This window comes from Danio aesculapii, chromosome 6 (genome assembly GCF_903798145.1).
Source record: "Danio aesculapii chromosome 6, fDanAes4.1, whole genome shotgun sequence".
NCBI classification, from domain to species: domain Eukaryota; kingdom Metazoa; phylum Chordata; class Actinopteri; order Cypriniformes; family Danionidae; genus Danio; species Danio aesculapii.
Genome location: NC_079440.1, coordinates 19,820,685 through 19,844,833, shown reverse-complemented (window position 1 = coordinate 19,844,833; position 24,149 = coordinate 19,820,685). Strand labels below are relative to the sequence as shown.

General features: G+C 35.2%; 2 protein-coding genes across 2 annotated transcripts in view; one reads left to right on the top strand and one right to left on the bottom strand.

The window, feature by feature from the left end:
* Nucleotides 1–12,335, top strand: part of igfbp2a (insulin-like growth factor binding protein 2a) — a 32,865-nt gene extending 20,530 nt beyond the window's left edge. The window contains exons 2-4 of the mRNA XM_056459738.1: nt 9,873–10,042; nt 10,709–10,849; nt 11,315–12,335. Coding sequence (XP_056315713.1) covers nt 9,873–10,042; nt 10,709–10,849; nt 11,315–11,473 — 470 coding nt within the window. The 3' untranslated portion in view covers nt 11,474–12,335. The remainder of the gene's footprint in view (nt 1–9,872; nt 10,043–10,708; nt 10,850–11,314) is intronic.
* Nucleotides 12,336–13,147: 812 nt separating this feature from the next.
* igfbp5a (insulin-like growth factor binding protein 5a) lies at nt 13,148–23,349 on the bottom strand. The gene is made up of 4 exons (XM_056459737.1): nt 22,664–23,349; nt 17,570–17,778; nt 17,319–17,438; nt 13,148–17,163 (listed from the first exon to the last, which is right to left on the bottom strand). The coding sequence occupies exons 1-4, from the start codon at nt 23,001–23,003 to the stop codon at nt 17,026–17,028; spliced, it is 807 nt and encodes a 268-aa protein (XP_056315712.1). The 5' UTR covers nt 23,004–23,349; the 3' UTR covers nt 13,148–17,025.
* Between the last annotated feature and the right edge of the window lie 800 nt (nt 23,350–24,149).

The window sequence follows — 24,149 nt, the reverse complement described above, 5'->3', positions numbered from 1 at the left end:
ATTTGGATGATGATCCAATGTTTTATTCTGATATTTACCCCTGATATGGACTCATTTTTAAATTAAATTATTTTTAAATTATTAAACAGCACTCTTCCATCTAGCAAGCTATAGAGTAACTGTCAACCATGCAACAGATTGGCAACATCATGTGCACATTTTCCCTACCAGTTCAGCACAGTTGTCTAACCATGCCTAGATTTCTGGGCCAAGAACGTTTTGTAATTGTGCTGCGCTGTTCCAGGCTCACATGGAAACACAACTGGAACCGTACCTGATTGCTCTTTCCAGCAGAAACCTTGATGTCAAAACAATGACATTAACATTAAAAAACTATTATTTTTGATGTCAAAAAATTTACGTCCATTTGACATCCACATATTAATGTCCTTCGACCACCAAAATAACAATAAAAAATAACATATAATACATGACAAGTTATATTCATTTGAAATTCTATATGAAATTCTATATGTAGGATTTTGTGTCCTACAATGCATGTAAACTACTTTGATGTCAAAATTACATCAAATTGACATCCAACTTACTCTAACTTGACATCTAACTGTAACTTATTGTCCTCAAAATACACGTAAAAATCGATTACAGGGCAGTCTTGTCCAGTTTCTTGTTGTTTTTACATTAAGTCAAATGACAACAAATCAATTTAGCATTTATGATGTGCTGACTGATTTAATGTTGTTCTGACATGAAGGTGCCTGCTGGGTTTAGAATGGTTCTTCATGATAGTGGAAAAGCAACTAAACACACAGATGCACATTATTCATTGATCATTTTGTAGATGAAACATCCCATCCGTGTTGAATATTAAATATAAAAAAAGGTGCATTAATGTTCTTTCCAATGTGACTTGCACCAACCTTATAACTTGTCAGCTTGCAAAAACAAAGTTTCTAGGAGAACTTGAATGTAGCATATGATCCTTTTCAGAAATTAATTTAATATCCAATTGACATTTGGCAAAATTTGTGTGCCATATCCATTTTGTATTAATCTGGCCAGTCTTACTAATGAAGACCTGGAAGCAATTGAAAGTTATATAGCTACCCATTTTAGGAAAGAAGGCAAACAAGCATATTAAGGTAAGGAGCATGCAGTTCCCATGTACCATGAGTACTGGCAACTATATGCCAGAGTTCCTGTGTGGAGTTTGCACAGGACGATGCCAGATAAGATGGTTGTGATTAAGCTAGTTGGCATAACCCTACGCCAACAACTTGGCATCCCTTCGAGCACTGTAAGTACTTTACCTATTTAAACTAGCATAAATATTGAATATCCATGCAGTTACATCCTCATATAAAAGTAATTGAAACAACTCAATAAAACACTCTAGCCCCAGTTGTAAAAAATAAATAACCTTCGTTTTGTATTCCTCAGTTCCCGGCTTGACAGTGATGATTAACCTTCCATGTGGACTATTTTAGGAATTGCCATCCTTTATGGATGCATCCCTCCCCCTATTTATTTCCTCAAGGACTTGGAAAACATCTGCAGATTAAAACAGTTCTTTCCACTGAATGCTTGTACTTGGGGAACTTTTGAAGACATCCAAAAAGTCCGCTGCAGCTTATTATGGGTGGCTTGTGAACACAAATTCATGGAAAACATGAAGATAAACCTTCAAGCATAGATTTTGGACTTGAATAAAGCTGTTCAAGATATAAAACCTAAAATAAGATTCTAACATTTACAGTGTGTAACAACTAAGTGAAGTTTAATTTTAAACTAATTTTGAGAGGAGCATGTGCTCATGATTGACCCAGCTGGTCCACATTAGCTAATCATGATCCTCCAATCAAAGGATTCCAAGTCACTATATATATTCTCATTTCCTCTCTACAACTATCTTCGTCTGGAAGAAACCCCCCTCCTCCCCTTCTTCCACCTTTATCCAGAATGGGTGGCACGGTGGCCCAGTGACTAGCACTGTTGCCTCACAGCAAGAATACCAATGGCGTTGGGTCTTCACAGGGCCATCTGGTATTTCTGTGCGGAGTTTGCATGTTCTCCCCTTGTCCGCATGGGTTTCCCCCGGGTTCCCCAGTTTCCTCCCTTCATCCAAATGTGCTCTATATTATAGATAAAATAAGCCTAAATATTTTTTCTAATGTCTTACTCTCAGGAAGTTCACCTTGGCCTCAGCAGTGGGGGAGTTTCAGATTGACCTGAGCTCAATCTCCCCTCACCCTGTGAAAGGAGGGAGCCCTGGGCTGGAGGATCCCTTGAGCTCAGGGCTCTCTATATAATAACCTATATTGAATTGAATATTGGCTGTAGTGTATTTGTGTGAATGTAAGAGTGTATGGCTGTTTCCCAGTACTGGGTTGCGGCTGGAAGGGCATCCGCTGTGTAAAACAAATGCTGGATAAGATGGCGGTTTGTTTTGCTGTGGTGGCCCCTGATGAATAAAGAGACTTAGCCGAAGGAAAATAATTGAATGAATGACGAATTGAATATAAAATATTAACATACAACTAATATTTGTACAGTAAATAAACAAACAAATAAACTAATAAAATAATGTCTTATTTTTTGTAGGTATAGTTAATATATGCTAGACAACAGACAACATTAAAGAGCAACAATACTTAACGGGATAGTTTACCCAAAAAATAAAGATTCTGTGTTTGTTATCTTTCATTTGTTCCAAACCTGTTTGAGTTTCTTTCTTCTGTTGAACACAAATTCAGATATATTGAAGAAAGCTGTACACTTCCTGTGATTACTAGTCGATCACAGCAAAATTGCCAGTGTACAGTTTACACCACAGCTGTTGAATTTAACACTTTTCTGGTGTCTAGTCCCACCAGCAAAGTGTCCAGGTTACACTTTCAAAAGTGCTGAATATATACACCTCTGCAGTGTAAAATATTTTATACTTAGAGTGTAAAAATGCACACTACACAAACATTTTTAACACCTGCACCTGCAGTTAACACCAATGAGGAGTATGGAAAGGCAACACCAGAAATGCACACTGTTAAAGTCACAATTTAACTCACATCAGCGTTAAAAACAGTAAATGTACACTTGGATTTTAACACTATAACACTACTGGGGCTTACACCAGAAATTCAACACCTCACAATTTGCTATGATGGTTACAGGTTTTTAGCTTTCTTCAAGATATCTTCTTTAGTGTTCAACAGACTAAAGATACTTGTAAAGGTGTGGTACTACTTGAGGGTGAGTAAATAGTGAGAACATTTTCAATTTTGAGTGTACCTTTAATACTTTCGGGATTGTCAGGGCTAAACTAAAACTTACTGAAGAAACTTAATGAAAGCACTGACTGATTTTTAAAGAAATATATAATTTCTTTGTTAAATCCTAAGATATAAAATATGGTATGTTGTTTATTCATTATATGTTAACATTAGTAATACACTTAAAATATATACATTACCAGTCAAACATTTGGGGCCCTATCAAAGACCCGGCGCAATGCAGCGCAATGTTTGCTAGTTTCAGCGTCTTTTTGACATTTTGCGCCACGCTGTTTAAATAGCAAATGCATTTGCATTCATATGTGCACCCATAGGCGTTCTGGTCTAAGCAAGGAGGCGTGTTGAGGCGCACTGCTGGCGCGTTGCTATTTTGAGGAACTTAAATAGACTGTTCAATAGATCAGATCAAATCAGGTTTATAGTCCAGCGCAGATCGCGTTAGTTGTGCGCCTCGCTTACACATTGCTTAATACATACAGGGTGTACAGCAATACGCAAATGTCTTTACAAATAAAGAAGAATGAAAAGATTTAAATATTACAAAAATATTATTTTCTAGCCTACATAAATATAAAAACCATACTTTCATGCCTTCTTCATCTCAGGCTTTTTCAGTTCATTCATAACGATTTGCTTTTGTATAATGTTATTATTATTAGCAGTATTATTTATTATATGCATATTTATCTTCGTTTTATTAAAAACCAACTTAAATTTGGCCACCTGTCAGGTTTTAGACTATATGGGGCATAGCATGTGTATTTGGATATAACTTTTTTACCACACTTTGTAATTATTGTTCATTTATTCGTTTGCTGGAAATTAGAACTGAATTTAGAAATAGTTTTGAAACAAATCTTTACGCTTAATAAACAAAATGAATTATGTATAGGCTAATAGATGTATGTGTGTACAACACATTTCCCCATTCACGAGAGTGAAAGTGAAAGTAAATAATGAGGAGTCTCATCTCTTATTCTCGGTGTAGATGCTCTGTTTAACTGTTTTATTGCTAGTGAAGTGCTCAGTTTTTCCACTCACAAAGTCCGCCAGGTAAATAGCAAATGCGTCATGGTGCTACTCAACTGACTCTTAAAGGGAATGGGAGATGAGACTGTGATTGGTTTATTCTCAAAACACACCTATAACTCATTAAGAGAATAAGCTCAACCCTGTAAGACCATGCGCCACGGCGAAAAGCAGATTTTTCCGTCCTTAAAATAGCAAAAGTAGATTCTGACACACCCTTAATGCGTTTGCGCCCTGCACTTTGGGCTTTGTGCATGGATGGTCAAAATAGAGCCCCTGGGGTCAGTTTTTTTTTCATGCCTTTTTTTAAAAAGAATTATTCTTTATTCTGTTCATCTGTTCGGCATTTATTAAATGTCAAAAAAGCTATATTATTAAATATTTATTACAATTTTAAATAACTGCTTTATTATTGTATGTAGTTTCCCGACTATTACCTTTAATAACAATAACAATAACAACAATAATAATTAATATTACAGTGATTTCTGAAGGATCATGTGACTGAAGACTAATGTAGCTGAAAATTCATCTTTTAAATCACTGAATAAATTATTAAATTAAATTATAAACTACTTTTGAACAGTTATTTTATAGTGCAATAACATTTAACATTTTTACAATTTGTACTGTATTTTTGATTAAATAAATACAGTCTTGGTGAGCAGGATAAGCTTATTTTAAAACATTTAAAAAATGTACAGACCTCAAACTTTTGAGCAGTAGTGTATATTGTCAAATGTTAAAACTAATAGTAACTGCTTTGTGAAGTTGAACCATAACTACTGTCAATTTTCTAAGTCGTCCAGATTCATAGGCTATGTAAAGATAGGGGAAAGAGCACTAATCTTCAGTGTTTAGATAAGAAGGGACATGGTGTGCAGGACTCGTGCCTCTGCCTGCTGGGGTTATCCTGCTTCATGCCAAAACAGACTGTGTCCAAAGTTCCTTGAAAAAAAGCAAGAATGCTGTAGACCTGTGGCGTGGGAAAGCCCATCTCTTGCATTTTGTCATTTCACTTCATTTCGTTTTGTGCTGAGCTTAATTTTTAATATTGAAAGATAGTTTATAATTGTAAAACATTTTAAATGTTGATTGAATTTAATTATAATTGATATAATTTAATCATTTTTTATTAATTAGTTAATTATACTTTTTTTGTTACTAAAGCCCTATTTTAATAGTAATTGTTCAGGTTGGCATAGGGATTTTTTTATTACCATTTACAAGAGATAATTGGTGATTTTGTAGCAATTCAAATCATGTTGTTTTTTTCTCACATGAGCCTCATAAAAAATATGCTATTATAATTATTACCTACTTTTTTGTGACAAACAAAAAGTTTGAATGGTGATAACTGCCATTCAAATAGACATCTCTGAGTTTCTAAAGGAGATGCAATTTAAGAAAGTCAAACAAATGTCTTCTTAGCCATGTACTCATTATTACATAACCTGTCAACATCAGTTATGCTTCACTGCAATTAAAACATTCATAGACAGATAAACAGATATGCTTGTATAAGATGGCATACTTTTTTCAATGACACACACACACATACTGTCATTGTAAAACAAACAGAAAATGCAGAGTAATCAGTCAATTTCTAAAAGTTTTTTTTTCATGTTTTTTCATGTTAGCTGAGTAGCAGTATAATCAAAGTAAGATATATCAAAAACAGCTTGATTTTCTACAAATGAAGGATGAGCACACATTGCTTTGCATCTTATAAACACAACTAAGCCTTAAAATTACACTCTGGACCACCCCTTTAAAATCAGGTTTTAATAATAATGATTCATTTATTTACATAGCGCCTTTCCAGAGCTCTAGGACACTTTACAAAAAATGTAACAAAAAGAGATAGTACAAGCAGACATAAGTAGAAACAACATTAGGTACACAAACATACAGGAAGTAAAATATAACAAACTGGAAATACAAAACAAGACATAAGAGACAAATAAGCAGAGTGCAGATGTATCAAATGAAGTGGTCAGTTTGTCAGATCAGAAGTAAACCATTCAGAAAATAAGTGAGTTTTAAGTAGAGATTTGAACAATGTCTGCCTTGTTCAAAAAGGCAGATAAAGTTGAATATCGTCTGCATAAAAGTGGTAGTTTAGACTATGATGTTGTAAAAACAGACCACGTTGGATTAGGTATACTGTGAATAATAGTGGGCCTACAACAGATCCCTAGGGAACACCTCACTGGAGGGGGACAGTGGGTGACCAAAAATCCTTAACAGAGATGAATAACAGTGTGAATTGTCTATCTGGAGATTTTACCTTTGTACATGTACTTCTGTATGCTACAGTATGAATTTTTTGTGTGGAAAAAAAAATAATACACTTAAAATTATAGTATTTACAAAAATAAAAAAATTTAAAAAATTATATTTTAGAGCTGACAGCACCAAGAAGACAAGGATGCATTTGTCATGTGACCATGTGTGTTATGTTATTTCCACACAGGCAAAAGTTTTTTGTAGCATGAAGCTGGAAATTTGTTGTCACTGAGCAACGAGCAAGAAAAAGGGACCGTGAATCATGTTAAAGAGCAAACTTCCAATATAAAATCAATGTTATTTGGTCTGTTACAACTCAATTGAATATTAGCAACTCAGCCATGAAGTGATGTGTGAAGTGGCAATGTAAAATCACAGAGTGGGGTCAGCACATGCTGAGGTGTACAGTGCACAGAAGTTGGCACCTTTCTGCAGAAAGTGAGTATATTTACAGACTTCTAAACTTTGTGTGGCCATCAGATTAGCTCAAGAACAGAACATAGAGAGCTTTGAGGCATGGGTTTCTATGGCCAAGCAGCTGCATCCAAACCCTACATCACCAAGTGCGATGCAAAGTGTTGAGTGCAGTATTACAAAGCAGACCACTAATGGACTTTACAGCAGTGGAGACATGTTCTCGGCATTGACAAAAATCACACTTCTCTGTGTAAATGGAGGAACTTCACTGGCCTGCACAGAGTCCTGACCTCAACTCTACAAAACACTTTTGGAATGAATTAGAGTGCAGACTGCCAGCCAGACCTTGTTCAACATCAGTGCCTCAGAAATGCACTTCCAGAAGAATGGTCAAGAATTCTCATAAACACACCCCTAAACTTATGGTAAAGTTGAAGCTGTTATAGGGCCCGTTGGCCAAAGTTGACCCATGGTAACCTTTGATTTGGCCCGCCATCCCATCTGAGAAGAGAGGGAGATTGCCCTTGATGGTTTCAAGATTGTCAGTTCGAATTTAATGTAACCCTTTGTTTGTTTTATTGTTAAAAGCTAACTCAAATTAAATGTTTCAATTAAATGGTGTAAATTAGTCAGATTTTGGTTAAATGTACATACTGTCACCTGACAATGTAGAGAATTTAGTGAGAAAATCAAGTCAAAGGCAGATTCTGCTTGACTAGTGTATTCACCATTGAACTCTATTGTGTTGTAAATGTGATTGTTTATGTTTTTATTGCAAAAAGTTATTATTTAAAAAGTTATACAGCATTAGATAATACATTATAAAGTAATGTTTTCTATTTATTTTGAAATATTATTAAATAAATTAGGAAATTACCCATGTCAACTTTAATGTACTATAGTTTGGTATCTTTGGTCCATGGATCTCAATGATATTTGGTTTTTGGCCCTTCATACGAAAAAGTTTGGGCACCCCTGTGTTATACTGTACTTTCAAAGGGTGGCAAACTCCATATTAAACCCTACAGACTAAGATTTAGCAAGTCATTTCATGTCATAATATTCATGTCATATTATACATATAATAAAATGTATAATAAAAATCATATTTTTTAGTTTATTGTGTAAAGGTCTGATAACATTTCTTCCTACTTTTGAATAAAAATATTGTCATTTAAATCATATAAATATATCAGATATTTATTTTTACTCTTCTGAAGTTTAGAAACATTGATATTATGATATCTAGAAATAAATCTATAAACATGGCAACTTTATTTTATTGTTTGCAAATAACAAATGCAGCTTTTTTTTTTTTTAGTTTTAGAGTTAATCAGGTTATTGATTGTGGTCTGTGGAATATTGGTCCACTCCTCTTCAATGACTCTGCAAAGTTGCTGAATATGGGGTATATGCAGAAGTATGCAGAAGGACTTTTAATTTATCAGTGACCTGGGTCATGCGCTTCCGGTGAAATGTCTGCAAATACAAAATCTGCATTTTTAAGGTCTGTTTTCTTTAAAAATCTTTGCTGTCTGATTGATTACATATGATATAAAGTGGTTCTCAGAATCTACAAAAAGCACTGCATTAAATTACATTTCCCCACCATGTCTTTAAATATAAACATTTATTTTACCCTAGTATTTTAAATGGAGTTTCTGCGCTCATCTGCTGATCCTGATGGATCGTGTAAACGGCTTTTCATCATTTACGCTTGAACAAATAAATTAATGCTGAAGTCTATTTTAACTGATTGTATTTTAATTACATTATAACATCAATGCTGTAAAGGGAAATTTTTTAAATTGAAAAAAGTCACATTAACAAACTTTATCGGTATGGGAAGAAACAATAGCTGTGCATATACCCTTTTGGCATGGCTGCTGTAAATGGCAATCCAGAGCATCTCAAACATTCTCAATGGGTGACATGTCCAGTGACTGTGCTAGCCATGCTAGAACTGGGAGTTTTTCAGCTTCCAGGAAATGTGTACAGATGCATGCAGCATGGGGCCATGCAATATCAAGCTGCAACACGAGGTGATGTTTGTGTATGAATAGCACAACAATGGGCCTCAGGATCTTGTTGCGGTGTATCTGTGCATTCAAAAAGCCATCAGTAACATGACATATGCCTGCCCATATTATAACCGCTATGTTGATAAAAGAAAACCACTCACCCACACAACGCCTTACATGTTGTCTGTACAGTGAAAACCAAGATTTGTCCGTAAAGAGAACATTTTTCCTAGGTGACAGATGCCATTGAATGTGCATTTGCTACTAAATTCAGTTACGATAACAAACTGCAGTCAGGTTGAAATTTGTTTTGGTTCAGCAAACCAATTGTTGCAGCAGCTGTCTGGGTGCTGGACTCAGATAATCTTGAAGGTAAATTCTCTCTTACTGCTAAATTCTCTGAAATGCCTTTGGAGATGCCTTATAGTATAAAAATGAACATTCAATTCACAGACAACAGCTCTAGTTGACATTCTTGCAGTCAGCATGCAAGTTGCATGCTCCCTCAAAACTTGCTATCTGTGGCATTGTGCTGTGTGATAAAACACAGTGGCCTTTTATTGTGGCCACCCTAAGGCACACCTGTGCAATAGTCATACTTTCTAATTAGCATCGTGATATGTCACACTTGTGAGGTGGATGGATTGTCTTAGTAAATCAAAATGCTCACTAAAACTGATTTAGACAAAGGTGCTAACTACTGTATATTTAAAAGAATTAGGTCTTTGTGTATATACAGTATAGAACAAAGTTTTAGATCTTTGACTTCACCTCATGAAAAATGGGAGCAAAAACAAATCTTACATTTATATTTTTTTGAGTAAACTTTTTGACAAATTGAAAAATGTTTGTGTTTTATCATCAGGTGAGGTGCAGGACCCTTTGGATATTGGTCTGACTGAGGTTCCTCCTATAAGGAAGCCCACCAAAGACAGCCCGTGGAAAGAGAGTGCAGTTCTTCAACACCGCCAACAGCTGAAGTCTAAGATGAAGTACCACAAATTAGAGGACCCTAAAGCACCACATGCTAAACAGGTAGGTGATGTAAACAATGAAATCAGTAAAATTGTTTGATCACACTTTACTAGAGGTTTTCTTAAGACTGTCATGAAAGCTATATAATCATGACATGACATGTCATGAATACGAATGAGATTGTATCCATGCTTATGACGGCATTAGTAAGCATTAATAATTTTAGTTTAGAGAATAACTAAGGTACTTTTTTGATTTTACTTACTTGCATCAAAAGGAAAACTGTCATTTGGGAAGTAAAATTTTGTCATCTTAGAGTATAGCCTGATATCAAATAATATTTTTTTTTGATGGCACCTTAATGGACATTCTATTGACTATACATAACTTATAGGTACACTATAAGTATATAGCACTATTCTGCTAAATCATCTACTAATACTCTATTAATACTATAATAAGAATTGATTTATGATCAGAAATTAATATTTCATTGTAGTAAGAAAGATCCTCATAATAAATGTTGTTGAAAATGTACACACTACAAAATTCAGAGTTTCTTTTATAGATTCAATTATGGACAAGTCAACCACTGGGTTAAAATTTGTATTTGAAAATGAAAGGTTTGTACATATTTGGCCCAGACATCATAACTTCTTACCAAACAGTTCAAATTATAATTCTGAGAAAACACAAAATCCAACACATTTATTGTACATATTTCAGAGCCAGTGCCAGCAGGAGCTTGACCAGGTGCTGGAAAGGATCTCAAAAATAACTTTCAAAGATAACAGGACTCCCCTGGAAGACCTTTATTCCCTGCACATACCCAACTGTGACAAGAGGGGGCAGTACAACCTGAAACAGGTATTTACTTTAACATTCTGCAGCTCAATTTCAAAACAGCTCACATTTGTGGACGTTTGCCATATCTGAATATCAACCAATAAATTTAAACCTATTTTAAGAAGATTTGTGTTCATTTTTTATTATTATTAATGTGCAAGCAAGCAGCCTTTAAACCAAGGCCTGTTATTAATAAACTACCCATGATACGTGTACCTATTTTAAAATTCATGGCAGGATAATTTACCTTAACCTTCTGAAAACTGATTAAAATTGTATTCATATACACTGCATTCATATACATACACACAAAAAAGATCACTTTAAAATGACATTGTCTTTAAAAATGTCATTATTTACTCACCTTTATGTTTTTGCCAAACCCATAGGAAATGTGTTCACCTTCAAAACATGAATAAAAGGAATTATAATCAAATCACTAACAAAAAAGAGCCTTGTGTTGACTGACTCTCATGTGTGTTTCAGTGTAAGATGTCAGTGAATGGCCATCGTGGTGAATGCTGGTGTGTGAATCCACACACAGGACGTCCCATGCCCACCTCTCCTCTGATAAGAGGTGATCCAAACTGCAACCAGTATCTTGATGGCCAAGAGATGGATCCATCTGTCGATCCTCCAAACTAGCAGTGTCCCGAAACTTCCCATCCCTTCCCCTCTTGCCCTTTAAGCCCCTAGAGGAGTGAGTGTTTTACACTCTCTAAACAAGCTACAATTATATCTTAAGTGTGTTTAGACATGTTTGCGCTTGTAGATTTGAGAAACTTTACACAAAACAGTATTGTTACAGTTTATGTACCGCTCTATTTCAACTGATCCTACCCATTAAATCTGAGCTAAGAGATTAAATATGACCAGAGGACTGATGTTAGCAGGCTGATACTACTACTACTTGTCCTGTAGGAAATTAATAACAGATATAAATGTATGTTTAACACTTTCACATACTTACAGTAGTACAGTAGCTATCTTGTGCTAACCATGATGTACACTGTTGTTCTTCTCTCATGACGTTGCTGGTGCTATTTGTTTCAATACACAACTTAAGTAGGTTGCACCTTTCATATTGCGCAGAAAATGGTAAGGGAAGAGTTTGTGTTGGATAGGACAGTGTTTCTACTAAAACTGATAAGCTAGTGCCTTATTTCATATGGGCTTCTTATGAAATCTTAAAACTAATATGACATTTATTACTACTGTAGGGCTACACCGTTTGTAATAATTCATTTGATGTTCTGTTACAATTGCAAGTAACTACTTCCACCTGGTGGTCACACCAAGGAAGATAATGAATGCATACTTCTGCATCAAACATGCTGCAGAAGGGTAAAACAGAATTGCTTTTAACTATTAACTATTTCAACTAAGCATCATGCGTTGTCCAACTTGTGTACACAGTTCAATCTTTCTATTAGATATCATTGTCGCTTGCTATTTTGGACCCTGTGTTTTTCATGTACAAAAATAAAGAAGTTATTTCAAGATGTTATATGCATTGAGAAACTACATGATGTTTCTGTTTTCATGCAATATAGTCGGAAAGCACAATAACTAAAACTGAAATATATAAAATATTTAAAGAATTAATATAAAAATATTTTGCACATCTTTACAAAAATAAAGTATATTTTTTTCCTTTTTTAAATATTTCCCAAATTATGTTTAACAAAGCAAGGGCATTTTCACAGTATGTCTGATAATATTTTTTCTTCTGGAGAAAGTCTTATTTGTTTTATTTTGACTAGAATAAAAGCACTTTTTAATTTAAAAAAAAAAAAGCATTTTAGGGTCAACATTATTAGCCCCTTCAGGCTATTTTTTTTCCGATAGTCTACAGAACAAACCATCGTTATACAATAACTTGCCTAATTACCCTAACCTGCCTAGTTAACATAATTAACCTAGTTAAGCCTTAAAATGTCACTTTAAGCTCTATGGAAGTGTCTTGAAAAATATTTAGTAAGATATTATTTACTGTCATCATGGCAAAGATACAATAAATCAGTTATTAGAAATGAGTTATTAAAATTATTATGTTTAGAAATGTGTTGAAGAAATATTCTCTCCGTTAAACAGAAAATAGGGAAAAATAAACAGGAGGGCTAATAATTCTGACTTCAATTTTATAGTAAGTATATAATGTATATTTAATTTATATGCACAAATTAAATATTTGAGATTACTCCCCATAGTGTGTTTATCTCAAACTATATTTGATAAAGCACATCACACACACACAAAACGAAACAGACTTTCTTATAGTATGCAAGATTCTGAATACAAGAAATTCCTGCAACTGAATAGCTTTGTTTATATATTTATTAAATAAATGTTTTGTCTTTTCAAAAGAGACAAGAATAAGAATATTTAAATTACATGGTGAATAAATATTGCACACAGATATTTAGATGTCAAACAAAGAATTTGACCACCCATGTTACTTGATTTGGGCTCAGCTTAAATGGGCTTAAATAAAGCCTTAAAAATTAAAAAATATATATGAAGACAATCAATTTTAAATAAAAAATAAACAGTTAATTAATTAGTAGACTGGTTTGCCACATCGGTCGGCTTCGCTTTTTTGTCTCATTACAGTGAACCTAAATCCCCAACATGGAATGGTATCATTTAGAATCCTTTGTTCATAAACTTTGAGGATTATGGCTAAAATAGATTCAATCTGGTTTAGATGTTATGTTAATGCTTATGACAGAGGATTTTCTACAGTTCTACAAACAGAAAACAATTCTGCCGTCAGCCTCTGATCCAACACACAAGCAATCCAAATAATCACATAAGCACAAAGAGCATTTCTGTTACTATAAAAAGAGGAACACGGATTGCACTAAATTCTATTCTTTGGGCCAAAACCTAATAGTACCTTTGGTGCCCTATTACTATGTCATTTTCATGATGTAAATAATCTCAATTTGCCTTCTTTTTAAGAACATTCAATTTGCTGTTTTGAATCTACCGTCCTGCAAACTGAAGGTCAGCATTTGGAGTGTTTGTGTTTTGCCTTTGTGGCCCCTTTGATGCCCGTGATGTAAATCACTATTCAAATATTTGAGTAGAAAAAGGCACTGACATTTCCATAAGAACCCAAGGACCCTGATCTGTTAAACCTTAAAAACAATTACAAAAAGGCTGACCACCTGGTTTGTCACCATTATTCATTCTTTCATATTCTGTAGTCTTTCACATAAACAGTCACAGCTTATTGTGAACTTGTGCTTATTCTTTCAGGTATTTTTTCTTTCTTTCTTTTGCAGTGCACAAACAGTGGTTGTTGGAAAATAAAGTTCATTCAAGCTGACACAATAACGTGAAAAAAGACAATAAGCTCATTTCTGATAATCTTTGGAAAGGGTTGTACAAAACTAAAGTGAGTGCGTGTACTGTACCCTTCAGTAAATAAGTGCTGTGTCATGGACAAATGCTCTATCATATTAAAGGGATAGTTCAGCCAATGAAAAATCTTGTTCACTCAACTTGATTTTGTCCAATTCTTTCTTCTGAGGAGCTACAGTACAGTTGCATTCAGATTTATTAAACCTCCTTTTTTCTTTTTTAAATATTTCCCAAATGATGTTTAACAAAGCAAGGAAATTTTTACAGTATGTCTGATAATATTTTTTCGTCTGGGGAAAGTCTTATTTGCTTTATTTTGGCTTATATAAAAGCAGTTTAAATTTTTAAAAGCCATTTTAAGGTCAGTATTATTAGCGTCTTCAAGCTTTTTTTTTTTTTTTGATAGTTTACTGAACTAACCTTCGTTATTCAATGACTTGCCTAATTACCCAAACTTGCCTACTTAACCCAATTAATCGCCGATATGGATTTTTTGGCTGATATCGATAACCGATAACTCTTCAGACTTGGAGGCCAATAGCCGATATTTATAGGTCGATAATTATAAATATTTCAAAATGGTATATTTTTATACAGAAAACTTTATAAAAGATTAAACTGCTCTTATGAACTGAATAGTCTATACTCAAAGCAAAAAAGCTATAATTTCAAAATTGCAAGGTGATGATATAGACCTATATTTACGATTTTACATACATCAGCATGCAAAAAATGTATTATTTCCTTCTCTTCATAGCAAAATAACATGCAACTTGACTGTTGCATAAAAATAATAGGTTAAATAACAAAATAGGATTTAATCAACAAGCAAGTTAAATATATTTTAAATAAAATGAAAATGAAAGGGCTAAGGACTGAAACCAACTCAAATGTTCTTGAATAAAACGTGTTACAGTGATGTACACATGTACTAATATGTAATGTCCGAAAAGGCCTTTTTAGAGGTGTTTTGGCAGTTCAGAGTCACCGTACAAGCGAAAAGCTAAATATAGATAGTATTACTTTAAAAAATTCGGCACAGATTGATCCTATTTGGATCAAGATTCTTTTGAACACATGTAGCTGCTGCTTGTCAATCAGACAACGCTTCTGTGTTCCTTCTTGCAGGAAAATTGCAGGAAAAAGATTTGCCCTAGGAATCAGATTTTGATACAACACCTGCATTGAGCACAGATCACTTTATGACAAACACAGAGCATAATATAAAGACAGAATGTGTGGCGAATTGAGACCCCCTATGCTGGATTCAGTGACCGGCGCACCTGTGAAGGCTGTCAGATCAGTGTGTGTGAGTGTGTGTGTGTGTGTGTGTGTGCAGTGACAGCCCTTACGCGCACTCGTTATAATCAATATGAATATTCCGATCAAACTGAATACAATCTTACATCAACAACACATGGCAAGCAATGCGTTGATAATAACAAATAATCATATTAGATTACAAACAACCCAACAACTTGTTTAGCACGTGTGCATCGCTGCTGTTATGTATACACATGTAAAAAAAATTTCCTGAGGCGATTTAAAGCAAAATACACCATGGCCCTCAATCAAACATATCTACAATGATAAGGAACATGGTTACTTACTAAGTTATTAACGCACAGCAATACCACATGAAGAAAGGACGGACTTTGAAGGAATAAACAATGTGAGGAGAGATCCATTATAGTGCACTGGACAAGTCTAAACAAGTTCCGCCCACGCATGCGTGAGGCAGGCAGTTCTGTACAATTACGTAATTTATCGCTTAAAGATATCGGCCTAATTTAGACATCGGATCGATAACGATAATCTTAAAAATAACGATAACGATATGGCTGCCGATATATCATGCATCCCTAGTAAATATTATTTACTGTCATCATGACAAAGACAAAATAAATTAATTATTACAAATGAGTTATTAAACCTATCATGTTTAGAAATGTGTTGAAAAAATCTTCTCTGTTAAACAGAAATTGGGGGAAAAAATAAACAGGGGGGCTAATAATTCAGGGGGGTTTATTAATTCTGATTGCAACTGTAAAATGAATAATGTTTTTCTTTCTCTGAATGACATAAAATAGGTTCTGGTCTTGTTTTTGACCCAACCATCATTCACTATATGAACACTAAACATTTAAAATGTCTTATTTTGTGTTACACAGAATAAAAAAGAATATTACATAGCAATATGAGGGTGAGTAAATAACATTCTTTTCATTTTCGGACAAACCATCCCTAATCTCTATCCCTAATCTCATAATACTAATCAAAGTATCCATGGTCTCTAAGATATAGTTTGTATATATAAGATACGTAAGGGATAGTTCACCCAAGAAATGATCATTTACTGATTCTCAAGCCGTTCCAAACCTTCACATGTTTTTTTTTTCTTTTTCTGTTGAACACACAAGAAGATATTTTGAAGAAAGTTGAAAACCTGTAACCATCGACTTTTATAGTAGGACAAACAAATACTACAGTGGTAAGCAGTTACAGGTTTCTGGCTTTCTTCAGAATATCTTCTTTTGTATTCAAAAGAAGAAAGAAATTAAAACAAATTTGGAACAAATAAAGGTTGAGTAAATGATGACAATTTTGAGTTTTGGGTGAGCTATCCCTTAGTCCATGAGCCCAATGACACAAGAAGAAGGATTTAATTACTAGTGCTTGACTTCTGCATATCCTCTGCCAGAGTATATTAAAGTATTTCACAAATAAATGTCAGACTCTTTAAGATTAAGATTAGAAATGATTGGCAAATCACATAATAAAGTAGATGAGAGTGTATGGTACTGTTACATGACCAAATTTAAGTAGTCTCATTCGTTGTTGTTGCTGTGGCTTTCAACATCTTTACACTGGATGTTGCCTCCGTTAAAGTCAGTGCCCGGCATTTGAACTCCATGCTTGTCTACACACCAGCAGATGCCCCGCTTGCGCCCCCTTGAGGGCTTGCACTGTGACATAAACCAAAAATGGACAAAGCAAAGTAAGCAAAGTAACATGACCCTGCCCTCAGCCAAGAGTCAAGTGTTTATAGGAAAGAAAACTTTCCGACAACTAAGCTTGCCAGTAGCTGTCATCTATAAACATGCTGAAGTGCAGAACTAACCTGTTTGCGCTTGAAGAAGCCTTTCTTGTCACAGTTAGGTAGGTACAATGAAAGAGCCATCACTCTGGAAGTGTCCTTCATCTGCTGTACAATTCCATCCAGCTTTCTTCGGCATGGACCCTATAGTTAGCAAACATGCTATTAACAGAACACTCTGGAAAAGGTGTCAGGAATTCATATAAACTCACAAACAAAATGAAAATGTTCAATTTTTTTGTTAACATCAGATAAATGCTTATAAAGAAACCTACAATGTCAGATTGATGTTTTTCGATTCCAAAAAGTGGGTAGTCAACATGGCCCCTGGTCCGGAGCTTAGCTTGTTGTCTCTTCCGATCCTTTCGCATGGCCTGAGCCTTCTTGCTGTTAATATGATCTCTCTGGAATAATGGGACCTTGGCCTGAGGAAGCAGATCCTCTGTTACCTCTGAAACCATCCCGTCTTCATCTGACTCTTGATCTGAAAAGAGGACAATGGTAAAATGTAATGCTATACTAAAGTCTAGAGATATTAATAGTTAATGGATCAACAGTTTAAAATACCGGTAGCACTTTACGTGAAGAGGTGACAACTTTATAATCCTAACATGACAAATGTTATGAATATGTATGTGATGTCATACATGCTTTTGAAAACTCATGTCAGTTTAAACACAAAGGCCACATTGTTTGAGATGTCTTTGTCATGACAGCATAACTTGTTAAACAGTGCATCCGGAAAGTATTTATAGCGCTTCACCTTTTCCACATTTTTTATATTACAGCCTTATTCCAAAATGGATTAAATTAATTTATTTCCTCAAAATTCTACATACAATACCCCACAATGACAATGTCAAAAAAGATTTTTTGAAATTGTTAAAAAAAGTGCAAATTGTTGCAAAAAAAATCACCTGTACATAAGTATTCACAGCCTTTGCTCAATACTTTGTTGATGCACCTTTGGCAGAAAATACAGCCTCAAGTATTTTTGAATATGATGCAACAACTTGGCACACCTGTCTTCGGAAATTTTTGCCCATTCCTCTTTGCAGTACCTCTCAAGCTCTCTCAGGTTGGATGGAAGGCGACGGTGTACAGCCATTTTAGATCTCTCCAGAGATGTTCAATAAGATTTAGGTCTGGGCTCTGGCTGGGCCACTCAAGGACATTCACTGAGTAGTTGTGAAGCCACTCCATTGATATTTTGCTGGTTTGCTTTGGGTCATTGACCTGCTGGAAGATGAATAGTCTGAGGTAAAGAGCACTCTGAAGCAGGTTTTCATTCAGGATGTCTCTGTACATTGCTGCATTGATCTTTTCCTCTATCCTGACTAGTCTTAAAGTTCCTGCTGCTGAAAAACATCCCCACAGCATGATGCTGCCACCACCATGCTTCACAGTGATGGTATTAGCCTGGTAATGAGCGGTGCCTGGTTTTCTCCAAACATGAAGCCTGGCATTCACTTCAAAGAGTTCAGTTTTTGTCACATCAGACCAGAAAATTTTGTTTCTTATGGTCTGAGAGTCCTTCAGATGCCTTTTGGCAAATTCCCGGCGGGGAGTAGCTTCCGTCTGGCATCTCTACTATTGGTGGATTGCTGTACAGATGGTTGTCCTTCTCTAAGGTTCTCCTCTCTCCACAAAAGAATGCTGGAGCTCAGAAAGAGTGACCATCGGGTTATTGATCACCTCCCTGACTGAGGCCCTTCTCCCCCGATCACTCGGCTTAGATGGCCGGCCAGCTCTAGAAAGAGTCCTGGTGGTTCCAAACATCTTCCACTTACGGATGATGGAGGCTACTGCGCTCATTGGAACTTTCAGAGCAGCAGAAATTTTTCTGTAACCTTCCCCAGCCTTGTGCCTTGAGACAATCCTGTCTCGGAGGTCTACAGACAATTCCTTTGTCTTCATGCTTGGTTTGTGCTTTGACATGCACTGTCAACCCTGGAACATTATATAGACAGGTGTATGCCTTTTCAGGCTATATGTTTTTTTTTTTTTTCAAATCTATTTTTTTCTTGCATTATCACAGTTTGGGCAGAGTTATCAGCAGTTGTTGTTATCAGTGTAGGACAAGTTTGGGTAATAATATTAAACTTTTTTATGTCAAATAAATAAACATGCTATTTAATTTAAATACTTAAATACATCAAAAATCAAGAGTACTTTTGTTACTTTGACTCAAGTAAATAGAAAAGGAAGTGTTTGCTAAAATAATATTGTATTTGGTTTTCTGTACTTTTACTCAAGCACTGTGAATTTTGTACTTCACCACTGAAAATGAATTTTTGAAAACGACATCATACAGTAATCTTCTATGTGTAATCTAAAATCCGTACATATAAAAAAACATTGATGTCCTGCATGTGTATTATGTCTTCTGTCTATAGATACACCAGAGTACTTGACAACCAAACTAATGTAGCAGCCTGAATGGCTGTGTTTGTGTGTAGAACAATGAGTATAGTACATAGTTGTGGTGTAAATGTACTCTGAGATCCATCCAGAAACAACAGATCAACATAATTGTGTCTGTAGCTGTTCGCTTCATCAAGGTCAATAAATTTTTGTATTATTGACAATTATTTCTCATTATTACTTTATACAAATAACTAACTTAGCAGAAACCAATCAAGTATGACCGAAAAAAAGAAATTGCACTGAAATTTTTGTGGTCGTAATGTACCCTCAAAAGGTTAAACAAATTTGGAAAGTTGAAAGCCTTGTATTTATGAATATACACTGCCTAAAAAAACGAACATAGATTTTTTTTGTATGTTTGTTTGTTTGTTGGTTTAGTTACACTTCCACTTGTCATAGAATGAAATCAAGCTTAAGTTCTAAACAGTTTGAACTCAACCACCCGCTCTGTCTTTAATTGAAAGTAGAGATGCCAGATGCCAACTTCAATTTGCCTGGTCTATACCCTCTTCCTCTCTCTCACACGTCACTACGCTGCCCAGCTGTACAGTGAGTAATCAGATTCATGGGCTTGACCCTTTCCTCGCCCCTCTGTGTATTCTTTGGAAGAAGCTAAGCAGGAGAGGTCACAACAGATAAGCAAATCTCCCAAGCCATTTGTGACAACGTCATGGACAACATTGTGTTTCCACGTCTTTCTTAATCTGTTGTTTTATCATCTGGTAAGCATTGGTTAACCGGATGCTATGTTTGAGGGATATTGTGTTTTATTTTAGTGGTGTTAGTGCATTCAGTGCACTTGCAAGTCTGGTAATCTGCGGGTATTGTTCTGGGAATGCATGCTAATCTGAGATCTATGTGGCCCTGAGAGAGGAGGTGTGCTCATTCTTTCTCTTTTGGCTTTGTCTTCTAAATGTCTTCTGTTACATACTGTAAAACATGCCTTCTATCGCTAAAATCTCAATTGTGCAGTACAAAGGTGGCACCACTATCACTCACTCATTATCCTTTGGCTTAGTCCCTGATTTATCAGGGGTCGCCACAGCAGAATGAACTGCTAAGGTGGCACCAAAGCAATGTATTTATACAAACTATTTATAGAAAGTCCAACACATGACAGGCATGGATAAAAAAGTTATTATCGCCACAAATCTCAATTATTTCACACAATTTGGAACATTAGCATATTTTGTTCAATTGTGAGTTCAATTTAGTTTAGTTATAACCACATTTTATAAAATTGTGGCAGTTTTATCAGTTTGTGCCCTCAATGTGTAAACTTTTTACTATATGTAGTGTTTAGTCATATCTATATTGCAACAATTCTAGAACTCAAGAAATAAAGCAGTCAATCAAATTTCTCTTTCAAAGGCAGCCATGGTGTCACATCACCTGTTATTATGTTGTGGAATAGAATTAAATAATTTGCAGCCACTGCATCCTGTATTGAATGCCAGACATTATGGCTGCACGGTATATCACTTCGGCATCGATATTACAATGTGTGTGTCCACAATAGTCAAGATATGCAATGTTAAATTGGGATTATAGTAAATCAACAATTGAGTACATGAGATTTGTGGAGTCATTGCAACATACTGTATAACCATAACTGACTGAAAATTTATCATTTGCATGTGTTTTAAAGGCATTTCAAGAAAGCAAAAAGCATCCGGGCGCAATAACATAAAACATTTTTAACTTTAATGAAGAAAAAAAGACTACTAAGACTATTAAGACTTTTACAATACTAAATTTCTGCAATTGAATACTGCTTAACTCTCTGGAAAACCATAAAGAACGGTTAATTTACCCTTTTCTTTGCTCTTTTGTAATTATTCTTTCAATTTTATTTTTATACATGATTTACACCCTTAAAAAAATCAACCCAACCAATCTAAATGAATGATTTTTCACAAATGGAGCTATTCAAGCCATCTGGTGAAATTGTTTTCAAATTGCAATATGTATCGCAGCAAAACAAAATATTGCAATGTCAGATTTTTCCAATATCGTGCAGCCCTACCCGAATCTAAATTAAACATTAAATTAATATGCATATTAATTTATAATTTTTTTTTACTTTTGTATTAAGTGTGGAATATTATAAGTGTACTTTTGTTATGCAGAATTGTATTTTTACATTTAATTTGGATTTTCATTATTTTAAATGCTGCCTCATTTTTTCAACTGTTTTTCTTTGTCAACATTGCTAAGCCTTCCATTCAGAGCTACCTTTTTACTGACTTGCAGGAAGATGAATTCAGAATGAAATAGCTGCAGCAGCTGTTTTCAGTAAATGTGATGAGATCGCATAAGCACAGTCATAAGGGTGCTGACAGAGTTAATCGCATATTTTTATAGAGCTGAAAAAAGGCAAGGGAAAGCTAATGCCTGTGAAAGACTGTGTGTTCAAGAGAATGACAGAGAGATAGATCCAAGGGTGTGTAGGTGGAGGGTTGCTAAGAAGGAATTTGATTTGAATACCAATTCTGTATTCAGCAAATGGAAAAACTCATTCAGAGGATGTGAAATAAATCCTACAAGATTTTCTGCTATGGATGTCCTGACCTAGATAACTCAGCAGACAGACCGAATAGATAGAAAGATCGATAGATAAATAGATTGTTCCATTTTTTAAAAAAAATTATTTTGTGGAATGGAAAGGTTCTTTGGATGTCAAAGGTTCCATTGAAGCCATTACAGAATTTTTAGGCTGTGTATAAGATAAGATAAGATAAGATAAGATAGATAGATAGATAGATAGATAGATAGATAGATAGATAGATAGATAGATAGATAGATAGATAGATAGATAGATAGATAGATAGATAGATAGATAGATAGATATATAGATAGATAGATAGATAGATAGATAGATAGATACTATGTCTATTTACTTTTGTCCCATATACAACAAATACTAAGTCAATAAAACATACCCTTTGGCATATGCATTGATTTGTATGGACTTAGTTTCTCGTTCATGCAAACTCCTTTGCCGTAAAGCAGAGCGTGCAGCGGCTTTTCCTCCCCAATCCGAGGAAGGCATCGCAGTCCCCGTCCACATGTACCCGTGTAGACTCCACACGCTTGTCCCTCGGTGAGCGCGCAGGTCAAGCAGCATCCGCAGCCGGGCTCTTTCACCACCTGACACCCGTTCCGCACCGGAGGACACATAGACATCGCTTTCTGGTCACACGGCTCACAGGGCACGAACGACGCAGAAATGCCGGTTAGTCCCCATACAAATGCCAACAGAGCATACAAACTTAGCAACATCGTCCTACTGAAGAACACCTATTCCACCAGCTTTGAAATGACAAAAACCGAAGCTTTCTACCGTTTGAGGTGCCCGAGAACCAAGGTGTATCGTCCGAGAAGATATATAGCCTATGTGTTGGTGTTTAAAAATGCAAATGATCAATCCTCTCACCACTTGACAGAATCCAAAGGTGCATTTAAGAACTATTAATTAAAAGGTAATGTCCTGTGATGAAATGGGTTCAGCAGCTTTCGGGGTAAGAGCACAGATCTCAAAAATGCATATCAACACTTCAGGAGTATGTGCCGGTTCTGCATCAAGCGAACGGCGTTCAGTGAGAGCTGCTCTCAGTAGAAAGCCCTGCTCATGTACACCGCGATAAAGGGAGGCGCAATGCACATTTAAGGTACTTGTGCTTTTTGGGCGGATCCCCGAGTGATGCTGTGCATGAATTTTCCGCGCAGGTTACAAACAATGGAATAAAGGAATAATTTGTATGAATAAAACTTAGATTTGTTTGATTCGTTATATGTTTATTTATAGGAATAAGTATACAGTGTTATGAAATGTGGACTTTTCCAGGTCCATTTTCTTCATTGATCATTTAACCACTCATTCTCACGCTGTACACATTAATTGTTTGTGTTCAGAATTAAATAAATGTAATTAATGAGACTTTACATCATATATCAGTCTTCATATTGTTGTGTTACCCTATCACTTTGGTAGTAAATTATTTTCTAGCTAGGATGGGCTTCATGGGAAATTGCCTCAAACTTTGGAAAATATAGATAAACCAAACAGTTGGGTTAAATATTTTAATTAAGCATACATTTAGGTTAAAACAGAACTTGATCCAATGTGATTTAGATGTGGTTTATACATAATGAATTGGGAACCATAAATGAATAACAAACAACTGAACAGAAGAGTGAATTAATTAATTCAAATCTACCAAAAGTCTCCAAGTGCACATATATATATATATATATATATATATATATATATATATATATATATATATATATAGAGAGAGAGAGAGAGAGAGAGAGAGAGAGAGAGAGAGAGAGAGAGAGAGAGAGATGAGAGGCGATGCAGTGGCGCAGTAGGTTCGTCTCACCACAGCAAAAAGGTTGCTGGTTCGAGCCTCAGCTGGGTCAGTT

Coding starts and splice junctions, on each gene's coding strand:
- igfbp5a (XM_056459737.1), bottom strand. CDS start 23,003: ATGTTGCTAAGTTTGTATGCTCTGTTGGCATTTGTATGGGGACTAACC. Junction 17,779..22,663: donor ATCAATGCATATGCCAAAGG/GTATGTTTTATT, acceptor TCCTCTTTTCAG/ATCAAGAGTCAGATGAAGAC. Junction 17,164..17,318: donor GCTTCTTCAAGCGCAAACAG/GTTAGTTCTGCA, acceptor TTTATGTCACAG/TGCAAGCCCTCAAGGGGGCG.